The 13764-nt window shown below is 57.4% G+C and overlaps 2 protein-coding genes, 1 long non-coding RNA gene and 1 pseudogene across 3 annotated transcripts in view; 2 read left to right on the top strand and 2 right to left on the bottom strand.

The window, feature by feature from the left end:
- LOC137464123 (zinc finger protein 850-like) overlaps positions 1-13764 on the bottom strand; it is a 466862-nt pseudogene that overhangs the window by 4376 nt on the left and 448722 nt on the right.
- The window catches only part of LOC137464150 (class II histocompatibility antigen, B-L beta chain-like), a 124739-nt gene that overhangs the window by 94390 nt on the left and 16585 nt on the right, over positions 1-13764 (top strand).
- On the bottom strand, positions 2068-4430 carry LOC137464177 (class II histocompatibility antigen, B-L beta chain-like). The gene is given in 5 exon segments (XM_068175495.1): positions 2068-2162; positions 2738-2950; positions 2953-3000; positions 3521-3793; positions 4273-4430. Coding segments are annotated over 5 exon segments (711 nt in total). The 5' UTR covers positions 4355-4430.
- On the top strand, positions 8110-9325 carry LOC137464159 (uncharacterized). Its single transcript, XR_010994076.1, has 3 exons — positions 8110-8407; positions 8634-8697; positions 9264-9325. It is a non-coding gene; the product is annotated as an uncharacterized lncRNA (long non-coding RNA).

Here is a 13764-nt window from a genome sequence, read left to right as displayed (position 1 = left end):
GGAAGGGTTTCAGGCGGAGCTCCAACCTGATCCAGCACCAGGTGATCCACACTGGGAAACGGCCCTACGAGTGTGGGGAGTGTGGGAAGAGCTTTGGCCAGAACTCTATCCTGAGAACACACCAGCGCATCCACACTGGGGAGAGGCCTTACGAGTGTCCCCAGTGTGGGAAGAGGTTTCACACCAGCTCCACTCTCCTCTTACATGAGCGGATTCACACAGATGAGAGGCCCTTCTGCTGCCCCGACTGCGGGAAGGGCTTCAACCGCAACTCCAACCTCACCTTGCACCGGCGCATCCACAGCGGGGAGAGGCCCTACGAGTGTGGGGAGTGTGGGAAGAGCTTCTCACAGAGCTCTCACTTGACCCAACACCAACGGAGGCACCAGTAAGGGAAGCCCTGAAATAGTGTAAAAATTTAACAGGGTAGAAATCCCTTTGGATTTAGGTAAAATGTTCTTCTTTGTGCTTGCAAACATAAGTAAAATATGCTGTTTAGTCTAGTAACTGGAGCACAAGCAAAACTGCCCCAGCTAAAGAGAAAGAATGCAAATTTGTAAGCTAAAGAGATAAGAAAGACTCCTCCAACCTTGAAACAGACATCGCAGAGTGACCCAGGAGTTCTCTCTGTACTTTCTGACAAAAAGTGAGTACAAGTGTAACTAGCTGTAAGTGTAAGGCAAAATCAGAAGAATGAATATGCATGAACCTATTGTGAAATTATATGAATATGTAAATTAGCTAGAGTAATAAAAAAGAATCCGGAGTTTTCAGGGACACACATGGCCAGTGAAGGGAAAAGCCTGGCGTGCGCGCGGCGCTGAAATACATACCAAATCCTACAAATCTATCGGAATTGTAAGCTTTTCATTTTTCACCTCAATTCTCCCAGCGAGTGCCCCGAGTGAAAGAAGAGCTTCCAGTGAGGGAAGAGAGTGAGGGAAGAGCTTGCAGTGAGGGAAGAGAGTGAGGGAAGAGCTTGGAGTGAGGGAAGAGCTTGGAGTGAGGGAAGAGAGTGAGGGAAGAGCTTTGTGGGCTGCTCCAGCTCCATCCCCCATGGGAGGATCCAGGCTGGATGATCCCCAGTGACCCCCGTTGGGCAGAGCCCTGGTGCCCCCGAATGGGGAATAAAACAGAGAGGAAAACAATGGAGCTGATAAAGGGGCCGATATCTGAGGCCTGACTGAGCAGCAACTGTGGGAGACACAGACACAGTTTAAGTCTCCCTGGGCAAGAAGTGACCAAGCAACCTGTTGTGAGACTTTGTGATAAGATAATGTTCCCAGGTGCCGTGATGTCATGAAGAATGCGTAACCAATGGGAAATTGTTAGCAAACATCGAGCCCTGTCTGAGCACCACACAAGTAAAACCCTGTATAAACACCTGGTACCCTCAATGAAATTGGCTTCTGGTCTAAACTCGGCTGTCCCCGTCTCTCCATCGTGGATAAGCCCTGTTGTGGGTGATCCCCGTTGGGTGGGGGGAAGGTGTTGGAGGGATTTCTTTCCCTTCTGCTTGTGCTGCTGTGTTTGGTTGGTAATAAATTCCCTCCGTGTGCCCAGGCTGGGTCTGTTGTCCCCGTGCCGGTGCTCGGGGCGGGATCTCTGCCGTTGCTTCTCTCCAGTCCCGGGCCTCTCCTCAGCCAATGAGAGAACGCGATGGACAAGAGTCAGCCAATCAGAGCGAGCGGGGCTGATGACTCACCAGTTGCCGGGCAGACCCGCAGCACCCAGTGTTCCCCACCTGGACCCCACCCTCCCTGCCCAGTCCCGGCCCCCGCGTGGGGTCCCCCCAAGTCCCTCCCCACTGCCCCCCATAACCTGGGCTGGGTTTAACTGGGAAGCTTTACTGGGAAGACTGGGAGCAGGCGGGCAGGGGCAGAGTGACAGCAGGGCTGGGGGGACACACGACCCCCCCCAAAATCAGCGTGGGGATGAAGCGGGGGGTCCCGGCCGGGCCCGAGACCATGGGGAGCGGCTACGGCCACTGGCGACTCAGGAGCTCTGTGTGCAGAGAAAAGGGGGTGACACCGGGCTGGGGGCTTCGGGGAAGGAGCACACACGCTCCTAGAAGCTGAGCCCCAGCGCCAGGAAGATGAAGCCCAACTCGGAGCCCCCGATCCCTGACAGCATCTTGCTGCGGGCGGCATCCAGTGGCATCTCTGGGGGGTCTGCAGGAGTAAGGACCCCCCAAAACCTCTCAGAGACACCCCAAGCCCCTCCAAGTACCCTCCCGGTCACTCCCATCCCACCCAGGAACCCCTGAAATCTCCCCCCAAACCCTTCCCGGTCTCCCCTAGACACACCAAAGCCTCTCCCATTCCTGTCAGGATCCGACCACCCCCTTCCAGTTTTCCCCTACAGCTCCAGGACCCCCAAACCCTCTCCCAGTCCCTTCCCAGCCCCACCAGGACTCGCACAGACCCCTCTCAGTCTCTTCCCAGCACAACCAACCTCATCCCAAGCTCTGCTTTTCCATCCCCAATCTCCTTCCAGCTCCTCCAGGCTCACTCCAATCCCTCCCAGTCACACCCAGCACCTCCAAACTCCCTCCCAGTGTCCACCAGGACCCCTGGAACCCCATCCCACCCTCCCCAGCATCCTTCAAACCCCTTCTCAGCCTTTCCACTCCCCTGAGCCCCTATCCCAGCTCAAACCAGGCTGTCTCCAACTCCCCCCCAGTTGCTCCCAGCACATCCCAGTGGCTCTGGCAGCGCCCCCAATTCCTCCCCTGTGCCCCAGTGCCAGCTCAGGGGGTGCTCCAGGCTGACGTGCTCCACCTGGCAGCTGCAGGTGAGCCTGCGCCAGGGGGGTGTTTCCAGTAACACCAGGAGCTGGTAGATCCAGTCCTTGTTGGGGACCATGTCGGTGGCCACCACAGAGAGCTCCTGCTGGCCCTGGAACCACCTCAGCTGGGTGTGGGCAGGTTAGAAATCCATCACAGAGCAACCCCGGGCTGGGAGCTCGAGGGCACCAGCGAGATGGGCACGCTTGGGGACACTGGGAGAGAGCGGGGAGGTGTGGGGTGGACTTGGGAGGGACTGGGAATGGACTGGGAAGGACTGGGGTGGCACTCAGAGAGATGGGAGGGGATGGGGGGCACTGGGAGGGAGGATGGAGGTCTAGGAGTGAAGTGGGAATGGACTGGGAATGGACTGGGAGGGACTGGGGCGGCACTGGGAGGAACTGGGAACGAAGTGCGCGGCACTGGGAGGCCGAGTCCAGTGCGGGGCACTCGGCGCTGCGGGTCTGCCTGGCAACTGATGAGTCATCAGAGACACGCGCTCTGATTGGCTGAGAGGCGGCAGCACCACGCTAGGCTGAGATGGACAGCCGGGAGGCACTGGGAGAGACTGGGATGGACTGGGAGAGCCAGGGGGGTCAGTGGCAGGGACACAAGGTCTCGGGGATGGGCACAAGGAGGGCTGAGGGCTCTGGGCCGATTCCAGGGAGGTTTTGAGGGGCTCCAGGGTCATTGCCAGGGCAGGGCCCGAGGGGACACGCTCTGCCCCGCGCTCACCTCCGCGCTCCGTGAGGAACGGGCTGAGATACTCGTGGTTGTACCGGCACAGCCAGTCCGCCGCAGCCCTTTTTTGCTCCATAACGTCTGGGTCGCTGTTCCAATACCTGGCTGCTGTCTCCCCATAGGGGGTGAACCCCAAAAAGTGCCCCACGTCGCAGTCGAACATCGCGTACTGCTCCCGATTGTAGATGAACCTGCTCAGGTACCTCACCTTCTCCGTGCCGTTCATGAACTGGCACTCGGACTTTCCCACGTACTGGAACACCCCTGTGTGTGCAGGACACAGGTCCGGGGGTGCCCCCCCAGCACCCCAGAGCTCCGGGATCCACCCCGGATCCCCACTCCGCACCCCCTGTGCCCCAGGGCACTCATGGATCCCTCCTGCCCGAGCTGCCACTTCCTCTTTTCCACCCTTCCCCCATTTGCCCTTCCACATCCTCTCCCCTTCCACCTCCAACCTCTTCCCCACTCACTTTTAGGATCCCATTCTCCTCTTTCCCACCCTTTCCCACCCTTTTCTAACAATCCCCAGCCCCCCCTCCCGCTCAGTTTTGGGGTCCTAACCTCCCATTTTCCCTACTTTCCCACCCTCTCCCGACCCTTCCTCACCTGCCCCCAATCCTCAGCCCCTCCCGCTTTTCCTTTCGGGGTCCCCTCCTCCTCCTGCCCCTGCAATTTCGGGCTCCCACCGCCCCCTTTTCCCCATTCTCCCCCCTGTCCCACCGCCTCCCGCCCCCCCCGCTCTCCCGAGAGCTCCGCGCCCGCAGCCGGGGGGGCTCCCAGCACCACCAGTGCCACCAGTACGGCCCCAGCTGCCGCCACTCGCCCCATGGCCAGCGCCGCCCAGGGAGCACCAGCCCCAGAGCGGCCGCGCTGCGCTGGCAGCACCAGTCCGGAGCAGCGCGGGCTCAGCAGCGCCGCGCGCTCTCATTGGCTCCGAGCACTTTTGGGCACCGATTGCCGAGGCTCTGCCACACAACCGATGACTCCTCAACTCCTCGCGCTCCCATTGGCTGCAGCGCGTTTTGGCTGCGTTTGGATTGGCTGAGCGGTTCCGGGACGCTGCAGCCCCGGCTGGGGCTTTTCCAGGCACGGGGAGCCTTGGGGCGCTGCGCAGCTGGGAGCTCAGCTGTGCCCAGAAATGTGTGCCCGGCTGCGCGGGGTCTCAGGGGTGCCCGTGGCGAGGGGTGACGCTGGCCCCATGCCAGGCACCCCCCAGAGCCGCTCTGTCCCTGCCCCCCGCAGCCGCACAGGGACAGCAAATGGAACCGAGGGTTCCTGCCTGGGGACAAGGAGCGGGAGAGATCCCTCAGCAAATCCGGCACGGGCACAACAGACCCGGCCCGGGCACAGGGAGGGAATTTATTACCAACCAAATCACACCAGGACAAGGAGAGGGGAAAGAAATCTCTCCAACACCTTCCCCACACCCAACTGGGATCACCCAGAGCGGGGTCACCGGGGCTCTGCCCAACGGGGCTCACTGGGAATCATCCAACGTGGATCCTCCCATGGGGGATGGAGCTGGAGCAGCACACGAAGCTCTTCCTGCATTCTGGGCACTCACAGGGCCTCTCCCTGGTGTGGAAGTGCTGGTGAGTGACGATCTCTGAATTCCACCTGAAGCTCTTCTGACATTCCAAGCACTCATAGGGCCGTTCTCCAGTGTGGATCCTGTGGTGCTCGGTGAGGTCAGAGGTCCCACTGAAGCTCTCCCCACACTCCCCACACTCACAGGGCCTCTCCCCAGTGTGGGTGTTCTGGTGTTCCATCAGGGTGGAGCTGCAGCTGAAACCCTGCCCACATTCCAAGCACTTGTGGGGCTTCTCCCTGCCATGAGCCTTCTCCACCAGCTCCGAGCTCCTGACGGAACTCCGGCCACGTTCCTGGCTCAGGGGAGCTCTTTCCTCCCAACAGCTCCCTGGGCTGGGTTTGCAGCCCCTCCTCCTGCAGGATCTCCAGGGCTTTTCCCCCTTCTCCATCCAGCCACAGCCTGGGAATGACAAATCCTGCTTTGGGGAAAACCAAGGTGGGAGCACCTTGGAGTAGAGGCTCCTCACTGCCCAAGACCATCCCTGGAACTCAGCAGGAGTCTTGTGTCCATGGAAATCTCCACTATATCAAGGTTCAGCCCAAAACAACTCTCCCAGGAGTTCCCGATCTCTGATCTCTCCACTTTTGGCGTTCCAGAGGTTTCCTTTCCTTGGGATGATGGGGGTCCAATGGCTCCAGGTGATCCCCCTTCTTCGGCGTCCTGCTTAGGGATGATCCAGGGGCTTTTGGGGGTCCATGGGGTCCCTTCTGCCTTGATGATCTACTTTGAGATCCCAGGGGTCCCAGGGCTCCCTCCTCTCCAGGCTCCCCCTCTTTCCAGCCAGCCGGGGTTCCCCCAGCTCCAGGATCACCCCTCTCTGCTCCCCCCACTCCGGGGGTCCCAGGGGTTCCTCTCCTCTGCTGCCCCGGGGGTCCCCAGGACTAATGTCCTCCCCCTGGTGACCCTGGGCAATGGTCACGTGGACTCCCAAAGATCCCCCCAAGGGGCTCAGCTCTGGGGTCCTGCAAGATCCAAACGCACACACACACACACACACAGAGAAAAAACCCTCCCAGGGTTTATTTGGGCCTCCCAGACAATATTTGGGGCTCAATTCCACAGTCTGCAAGCTCCAAACACGCCCCAATAAAAAAACCCTCTCAGGGACCCCCCGACAGTTTTGGGATGAGCTCACTCTCCCCTCTCACCTGCAGGATGAGCTGGGGGCGATGGTCCCGGGGCCAAGGGTACTGTGGCCACAGAGCTCACTGGAACCTCCTATTTCTCCTCATTTTCCTGCTCCTGCTCCTCCTCTTCCTGCTCCTCCTTTTCCTCTCTCCCTCCTCCTCCTCCTTCCTCATCCCACCTCCTGCCCAGTTCCTGCCTTCTCTATATTTAGAGTGGAGAACCTTGTTTGTTTTTAGAACGAGAACAAAGATCCCAGAGGGAACACAGCTTGCTGGTTTTAGCCAGAAGTGTCAGTGACTAAAGGTCATGTTTGCTCTGCTTTGGTGTCGTCCTTGTTCCTCCTCAGTGTTCAGGCTGGGCTATGGGGTGTCCTTGTTTGCTGCATTTTCAGAGCTCCTCCTGGATCCTTTGGGCAACAGGCTGTGCCCTGGGAGGGTTCTTTGTGCTCCTTTGTGACACAGGAGAACCTTCCAGGCGGTTTCTGCGTGAGCTGCTGCTGTGATGTCACAGGAGCACTGCCACGTCCCCGAGGTGTTCCCGTTGCTGTGGCACACGGAGGCCTCAGTGTCCAGAGTGGCTCTGGGCACTGCTCGTTGCCGGAGGATCCTCCTGCCCGAGGCATTCTCAGCAGCCAGCCCAGCCCTGACGGGTGTCCTTCTGTGCTTGCAGGGCTACAGTCTGCAGACGTGTGCAGCGCAGCCAAAATGATCCAGCACGTGGCTGCTGCAGTTTGCACGCTGTACTCTGTGGCGTATGCGGGGTATTTTTTAACCCACTTGGCACGTAAGTCGAGGTTTTCCCTCGGTGCTGTGGCTTTGGGCTTGCTGTGTGCTTGCTGTTCTTCCTCTGGGCCTGAGCTGACTTTGTAACCAAATTGCCATGAAGACGCCATTGCTTTGGGAGAGCTCCTGGCAGCAGCTGCAGCTGGAAAAGGGGGTGTCTGCAGCCAGCGGGGCGTGCACAGCATTTGCAATGAGCCCTGGGGGGTTCTGTTCCCTCAAGCGGGGAGTCTGTGGCAGCAGAACCTGGAACTGCCTGTCCAGCCAAGAGCTGACCCAGCCCAGTATTTTGTGCTGTTCTCTTGCTGTGTGAAGGGACTGTGGCTCCTGGAGGGACGCTGTGAAAGCAAAATGCTCTCTCGGGGTTGCCTTGCTCCGGGGCATTTCCCACCACAGGCAGTTTTTTTCCTGACAGCATCTGGTTCATGTTCCCTCTTCCCTTGCAGGGCACCTCATGAGTGGATCCCGAGCAGCTCCTCCTTCGGTGAGTGGGAAAGGAACCTTTGGTGTTTGGAATTGTGCAGCAAGTTGTGAGCTCGGCATGTGGCAGCCGAGTGCCAGCCTGGGAGGCTGAAGGAAAGTTCCTGCCAGTGTCCTTGCAGCAGCAAAGGGATCCCTGGGAGTTTTCTCCTTTTCTGCTGAAGAGCTTTTGAAGAGCTGCAGGTCTGGTTTTGCAGGCAGAGCATTGCTTGCTGGCTTTAGCCATGGTGGAATATGGAATTCCCAAGAATAAGGGGCAATGTGGACTTTAGCCCATTGTTAATTTGAACAGCTCCGAACCCAATTTCTGCTTAGTGCAGCTGGATGTGCAGCTGAGGGTAAATAAGGTGATAACTGAGACAGAACTTCCCATCCCTCACGCTGCCGTCTGTCCACAGGGCACAAAAGCAGCACCAGCACCTCCTCTGGCTCCCTCTGCTTCCAAAGAGGAGGCCAAAGAGGAGGAAGGCAGCAGTGAGCTTCCCACTGTTCCAGGGGACGATGGTGAACGTCCCTCAGTGCCGGGAGATGACAATGAACTTCTCGCTGCTCTGGGAGACGAGGGCGAACATCCCGCGCTGTGGGAACACAACGGCGAGGCTCCTGCGGTGTGGGACAAGGACAGTGGACATCTCCCGGTGTGGGACGAGGACAGAGGATATCCTGTGTCTTGGGAAGAGGAGGGTGAACTTCTCCCAGCATGGGAAGCGGACAGTGAACGTCCCCTGGCTTGGAAAGATGATGGCGAACCTGCAGCGTTTTGGGAAGAGGACGGAGAAGCTCCCTGTGCTTGGGAAGAGGACACTGAACCTCCCTCGGCTGTGGGATCCTGGGCTGAACATTCTGACAGCAGCACAGCCCTGCAGCCAGAGGGGAGAGGGGAGTGGTGCCTGATGCAGCTGAGTACGTCTGCTCTGTTCCTGTGTGCCAGAGCAGGGTGCTGTGTGTGTGTCTCGGCATCAGCTGCACCCAGTGCTGCTCTGCAGCTGAATGTGCCAGGGTCATTTCTTGTCCTTCCCCAGCTGAGACCAAGGGGCTGACGGCCCCAGGGAGGGGGGCTGCATTCTGGCTCTGCTGCAAGGCGGGGTCTCACTCTGGGAGGGAGCGTCTTCCACGTGGTTTCTTTCAGGGAACACCGTGAGCCTGGCGGAGCCTGCCGAGAAATACCTGGAAGTGGAGCAGATTGGCCAAGGGTAAGTGCACGGCAGTTACTTCTGCACAAGCAGGCCCAGGTGTTGTGCTGGTGCAGGATCAAGTGAGAAGTCAGGAGAGCTCCAAACACCTCCAGACACTGGGGTACCATCCTGCTGTCCCTCAGTCCTGATCAGAATTGATACCTGTGCTCCGAAGGCACCGTCAAAGGCCCCTGAGGCTGGCAGTGTCCTGCCTGCAGCAAGGAGCAGGACCTGGAACATCTTCTGTCCCTGGAATTGGATTGCCTAGGCAGGAAATGGGAAAGGATGGAATGCATTCTTTTCCAGTTCTTTAGACACCCGTTGCTCACTTCAGGTTTTGAACTAAAGCAGTGCAGCATGGACATTTGGGATTTGCTCCAGCCCAATTCCTTGGTGTTGGGTCTCAGTTTTCTCTGGCACACCTTGCATGGCAGAGGGCTGGTGGCTGCTGCGCTGTTGTTGGAAGGGTCGATGCCCCCAGGTGTTTGTGAATGCTGCAGGCAGCAGAGATCTCCTGTCTGGGCTGGCTTTCACTGCCAGGACCTAAAGCGCTGCTTCTTTCTTCTCTGCTGTTTGGTCTCCAGGGCTTTCGGAACCGTTTCTAAAGGACTCGACAGGGCCACTGGAGGAGAGGTCAGTGTCAACACGCCCAGCACGTCTGGCAGCTCTCCAGGGCTCTCCCCTCTGCTGGGAGCTGTGGCTGCAGCTTTGGGGGCCAGCAGAGCTTTCCTGCACAGGCTGCTCCTCTGCAGGCAGAGCCGTGTCAGCCTGCAGAGCACAGCTGGGACAGACTTGGTCCTTCTGAAGTGCCCACAGGAATGCAAGCAGGGCAATGGATGTGTGTGTTTTCTTTGTTGTGCAATCCCAACCAGAGCAGTTGCATCTGAAATCATGACCCAATCCCATAGAACTGCTAAAGGGTTCCCAGCTGTTTTGCTCTGTTTGCACAGAACCAGAATTACCTCCTGCTTGCAAAGTGTGTTTGATTAATAATGAATGTTGAGGCCATTTGAGAAGACTGTAGGTGCAGAGAATGTGGTTAGAGCTTGGAGGCTGACAGCTGAGGGGCCATTTCTGCAGAGCTTGCAAGGCCAAATGTCTCTGGCCATGTGTCCTGTAAGCAGCCCCCAGCGAGCAGAGCAATGGGCTGTGGGAATGGCACTTGCTGAGCTCTGGTGTCCCATCCCAAGGCAGTTTGGCACAGCCGGGCTCCGTCGCCCCAAAAAGACTCGCTCCGTGTTTGCTGCGGCCTCCTGCCACAGACTCCTCCAGTGAAAGGTCTGCAATGTCCCTTCAGGTGGCCATAAAGAAAATGAGTCTGAGAGGGCAGAACAGGGAACGAGCTGTGAATGAGCTCCTGCTCCTGAAGGACAAGAAGAACCCCAACATTGTCAGCTCTTTGGACAGGTGAGTGCTTCAGGCCTTATCCCGTGCCCGGGCCCTGCCTTAACCTTTCCTGCCATCCGTAGTCTGTAGCCTGATTTGAAAATGCCTGACCCAGCCTTACCTTCCCAAAACAACAGCCTGGCAGTTCGCTCCCTCTGTGTGCTTTTGTTGCTTTGGTTTGGTTTTTCCTTGAAGCTGACCCTGTTTTCTGTGTCTTACAACAAGTGCTGGTAAACCACAGCAGAAATTATTTCCCTTGGCTTCTTCTTCCCAGCCCTTTCCCATTGCTGCAGATGCCAGGAAGACCAGGTTCTTGTTCCCAGAAATGCCTCGTTTGCCCATTTGTCACTGGCCTTGCCTGTTTCTGAAGGGACTTTCTGAAAGGTTTTCTGACCCCTTTTGTCCCAAGAGCTGCCCGGCCTCCTCCCCTGGATAACCCTGGGAGCTGTGTTGCCTTGTTCTGCAGGGAAGGGTGGAACTGATGAGTTCAGAAGCTGAACCAGCTGGGGGCCAGTGTTGTGGTTCCACATTGATCTGGGCCTTTGCTAAACTGCATTTTTCACCTGCTTGCCATCTCAGGCCTCTCCTTTCTCACAGGGGTCTCCTCCTTTAGACTGTGCAGATCCCAAGGGCTGTGCAGCCTGGCAGGAATGTCTCTCCATCGGATTCTGTCCTCACTGACAAGTGACCTGGCAACAAAACTCCACTCCAGGCTTTTCCATGGGGGAATTGAGCACTGCACATTGGTCTCCATGCCACTGCTTTCCTCTTCCAGCTTCCTTGTTGATGGAGATCTCTGGCTGGTGATGGAATACATGGATGGAGGAACTTTGCAGGACGTTGTCAGACAGACACGCATGGCTGAAGGAGAGATGGCAGCTGTCAGTCGGGAGGTGAGGGATCCTGCCTGTGACTGCCATGCCTTGGACACGATGGTCCTTCCCAGCAGGGCGTGAGAGCAGGAGTGGCTCCATGCTCAGGGCTTTGTTTCTCTGTTGTTTTTATGAGCTGGAGAAGAAAGAGCCCCTGCAGTGAACGGCCTGCCAGCAGCACTGCACTTCTACTCTGTTCTTGTTCTCTTTCCTGCTGTTGTGGCACTCTCTGTCTGTTTTGGATTTGATGTGCTGTTCTCAGCTTTGCCCTGAACCATTTGCCTGGAGCTTGTCTGCACTGCACTCCTGGCCTGTCAGAGCAAAGTCGCTGCTGGCAGAATTCTAAACTGTCCTTTCTTGTGTGATATATTCCGGCCATTGGTTTTTACCCTCGTGTTTCTTGTTCTCTCTCAGTGTCTGCAGGGCCTGCATTTCCTCCATTCGAACCGGGTGATCCACAGAGATCTGAAGAGCTCCAACATCCTTCTGGGAATGGACGGCTCTGTCAAGCTGGGTGGGTGTTCCTGGCCAGGCACGGCGCTCCCGGGGTGCGGCTGTGGGGCTCCTTCCCAGTGACGGCCAGAGCCCCACAAGGGCTGCTGGGGGCACTGCCCGGCCCCTGCTGCCAGCTGAGAGCGGCTGCCCCTGCAGAGAGCTCAGGAGATGAGCAGGCTGTCAGGGGTGCCTTTGCTCTGGCAATGGCCCTCCCAGAGGGGCAGGAGTTGGAATCTAAAGCTGCAAGGGAATCAGTAAAAGTGACTGCACGAAAGCTGAGGGTTTCTTTAAGGGTCCAGTTCAGTTCCATCTTTCCTTGGCTACAGCCTTGAGGACTTTTCCAGCTGACTTCACTGCTGCATTCTCAGACTGAGAGCGGGGAGTCTTTGTGCTTGGTTTCCTCATTCCAGCTGCCTTTGACAGTGTTTGTTTCTGTCCTCAGCTGATTTTGGCCTCAGCGCTCAGCTCAGCCCTGAGCAGGACCAGCGCAGCTCCATGGTGGGCACTGCTCACTGGATGGCCCCAGAAGTTGTCACCAGTTCTCCTTACGGCCCCAAGGTGGACATCTGGTCCTTTGGCATTGTGACCATCGAGATGGTGGAAGGAGAACCTCCTTACTTCAAGGAAACGAGGGCCATGGTAAGAGGCCAATTCTCCCATGGTTGCAGAGGCCTGTGAGCACAGGGTGACCCTGCACTGGGAGCAGCAGCTGGAGGTTTCTGCACATGGGGAAGGGAATTCCCAGAGGACTGGAGCCTCAACACAGACACATATTCTGCAGTCTCCAGACACAATCTGCTTTGGGATTTACGTTGTTGCAGTTCTTCTGGCTGTGAGGATGACCTGAAAATGTGAAGCAAGTGCACCAGCTCTTTACAAAGGCTGAGGCAGCACCAGGGTTAGGGTTTTTTGGTTGGCATAGAAAAATGAGCTGTGAGCAGCATCTCTGCCAGGGAGGAAAGTGCCCCTGGAGCTGGGGCTGGGAAGCCGGGGTCGATGTGAGCACTTGTGGGTGGGAAGGAAGCTGGCAGAGCGCTGAGTTTGCTTTTCCTGCAGGCTCGCGCTCTGATCCGGCAGAACGGGACCCCGCAGCTGCAGGAGCCCAGGCGCCTGTCGGCTCTGCTGCGGGACTTCCTCGAGTGCAGCCTGGAGCCGGACGAGGAGCGGCGCTGGTCTGCCCAGGAGCTGCTGCAGGTGAATGCCAAGCGGCTGCAGGGGAAGCAGCAGCGCCAGGGAGGGGTTTTCTTGTGGGGCCCCCTCCGATGGTCTCCGGTCTCGCTGCTTTCCACACGCAAAGCAAGCAGAATCCTCGCCTGGTTTGGCTTGGCAGGGGCCTTTCGAGGTCATCTGCACCTGGGGCCCCACAGCGAGCAGGGCCATCTTCAAGCAGCTCAGGTGGCTCAGAGCCCTGCCTTACCTGAGCTTGGATGTTTCCAGGGAGGAGGCACCCCCACATCTCTGGGCACCTTCTGTCAGTGCTTCCCCACTCTCCTGCTAAAAAAATTCTGCCTCAGATCTCATCTGAGCCTGCTTCCCTCTCCTGAGTTTCAGACCATTTCCCTTTGTCCTGTTGCAACAGAGCCTGTGAGGAAGTTGACTCTGGAAAGTAACGGTTCATTTCTTTCTTTTTTCTCCTTTGGGCAGCACCCATTTTTATCATCAGCCAAGCCTCTCTCCAGCCTGACCCCTCTGATCATCGCAGCAAAGCAACTGAGGCAGCAGCGGAGGAGCTGAAGCACTGGAGGACAGATTTTAGTTACAGTAGTGAGTTAGGACAACTAGTTAGTTATGGTAGTTAGCAGTGCTAGTTAGTTATGGTAGTTAGTAGTGTTAGTTGGTTAAGGTAGTTAGGACAGCCTGTTTGTTACGGTTCTTATGACAGCCTGTTTGTTATGGCACTTTTTTGAATAAAAACTCTCTTCAACCTCAACTCCCTTGACGTGTCCCTTCCTTCTCCCTGTGTGACTCAGCTGCCCGGAGCAATGTGAGGGGAGAGCGGGCCCAGCCTCGCCCAGAGCTGAGCCCCAGCAGAGCCCTGGCAGAGCCCAGAGCAGCCTCGGCATCTGCAGAGTCAGCCTGGAAGGAGGCGCTTGGAGCCTTCTCGGCTGCACCCGACTCTTGGTTACAAACTGTGTGTCAGGGCTCACCCCCAGATTGGGGTGGCCCTGAAAGATGGAAAAATCTCTCCTCCAGCCTGTGCCTTCAAAGAAAGAGTCAGTAGTCTTCAGTCCTCCTGTCTCAAGGTAATTTATTGTGTGTTATCTAAAAGATTTTCTTCCTGAGCTGCTGCGGTCCGTTCAGCAGGTCAGACAAAGGCACACACTGACTCCCA

This window comes from Anomalospiza imberbis, chromosome 37 (assembly GCF_031753505.1).
Source record: "Anomalospiza imberbis isolate Cuckoo-Finch-1a 21T00152 chromosome 37, ASM3175350v1, whole genome shotgun sequence".
Lineage (NCBI taxonomy): Eukaryota > Metazoa > Chordata > Aves > Passeriformes > Viduidae > Anomalospiza > Anomalospiza imberbis.
Note: the sequence above shows the minus strand (reverse complement) of the source record. Positions and strands in the feature narration are given on the sequence as shown.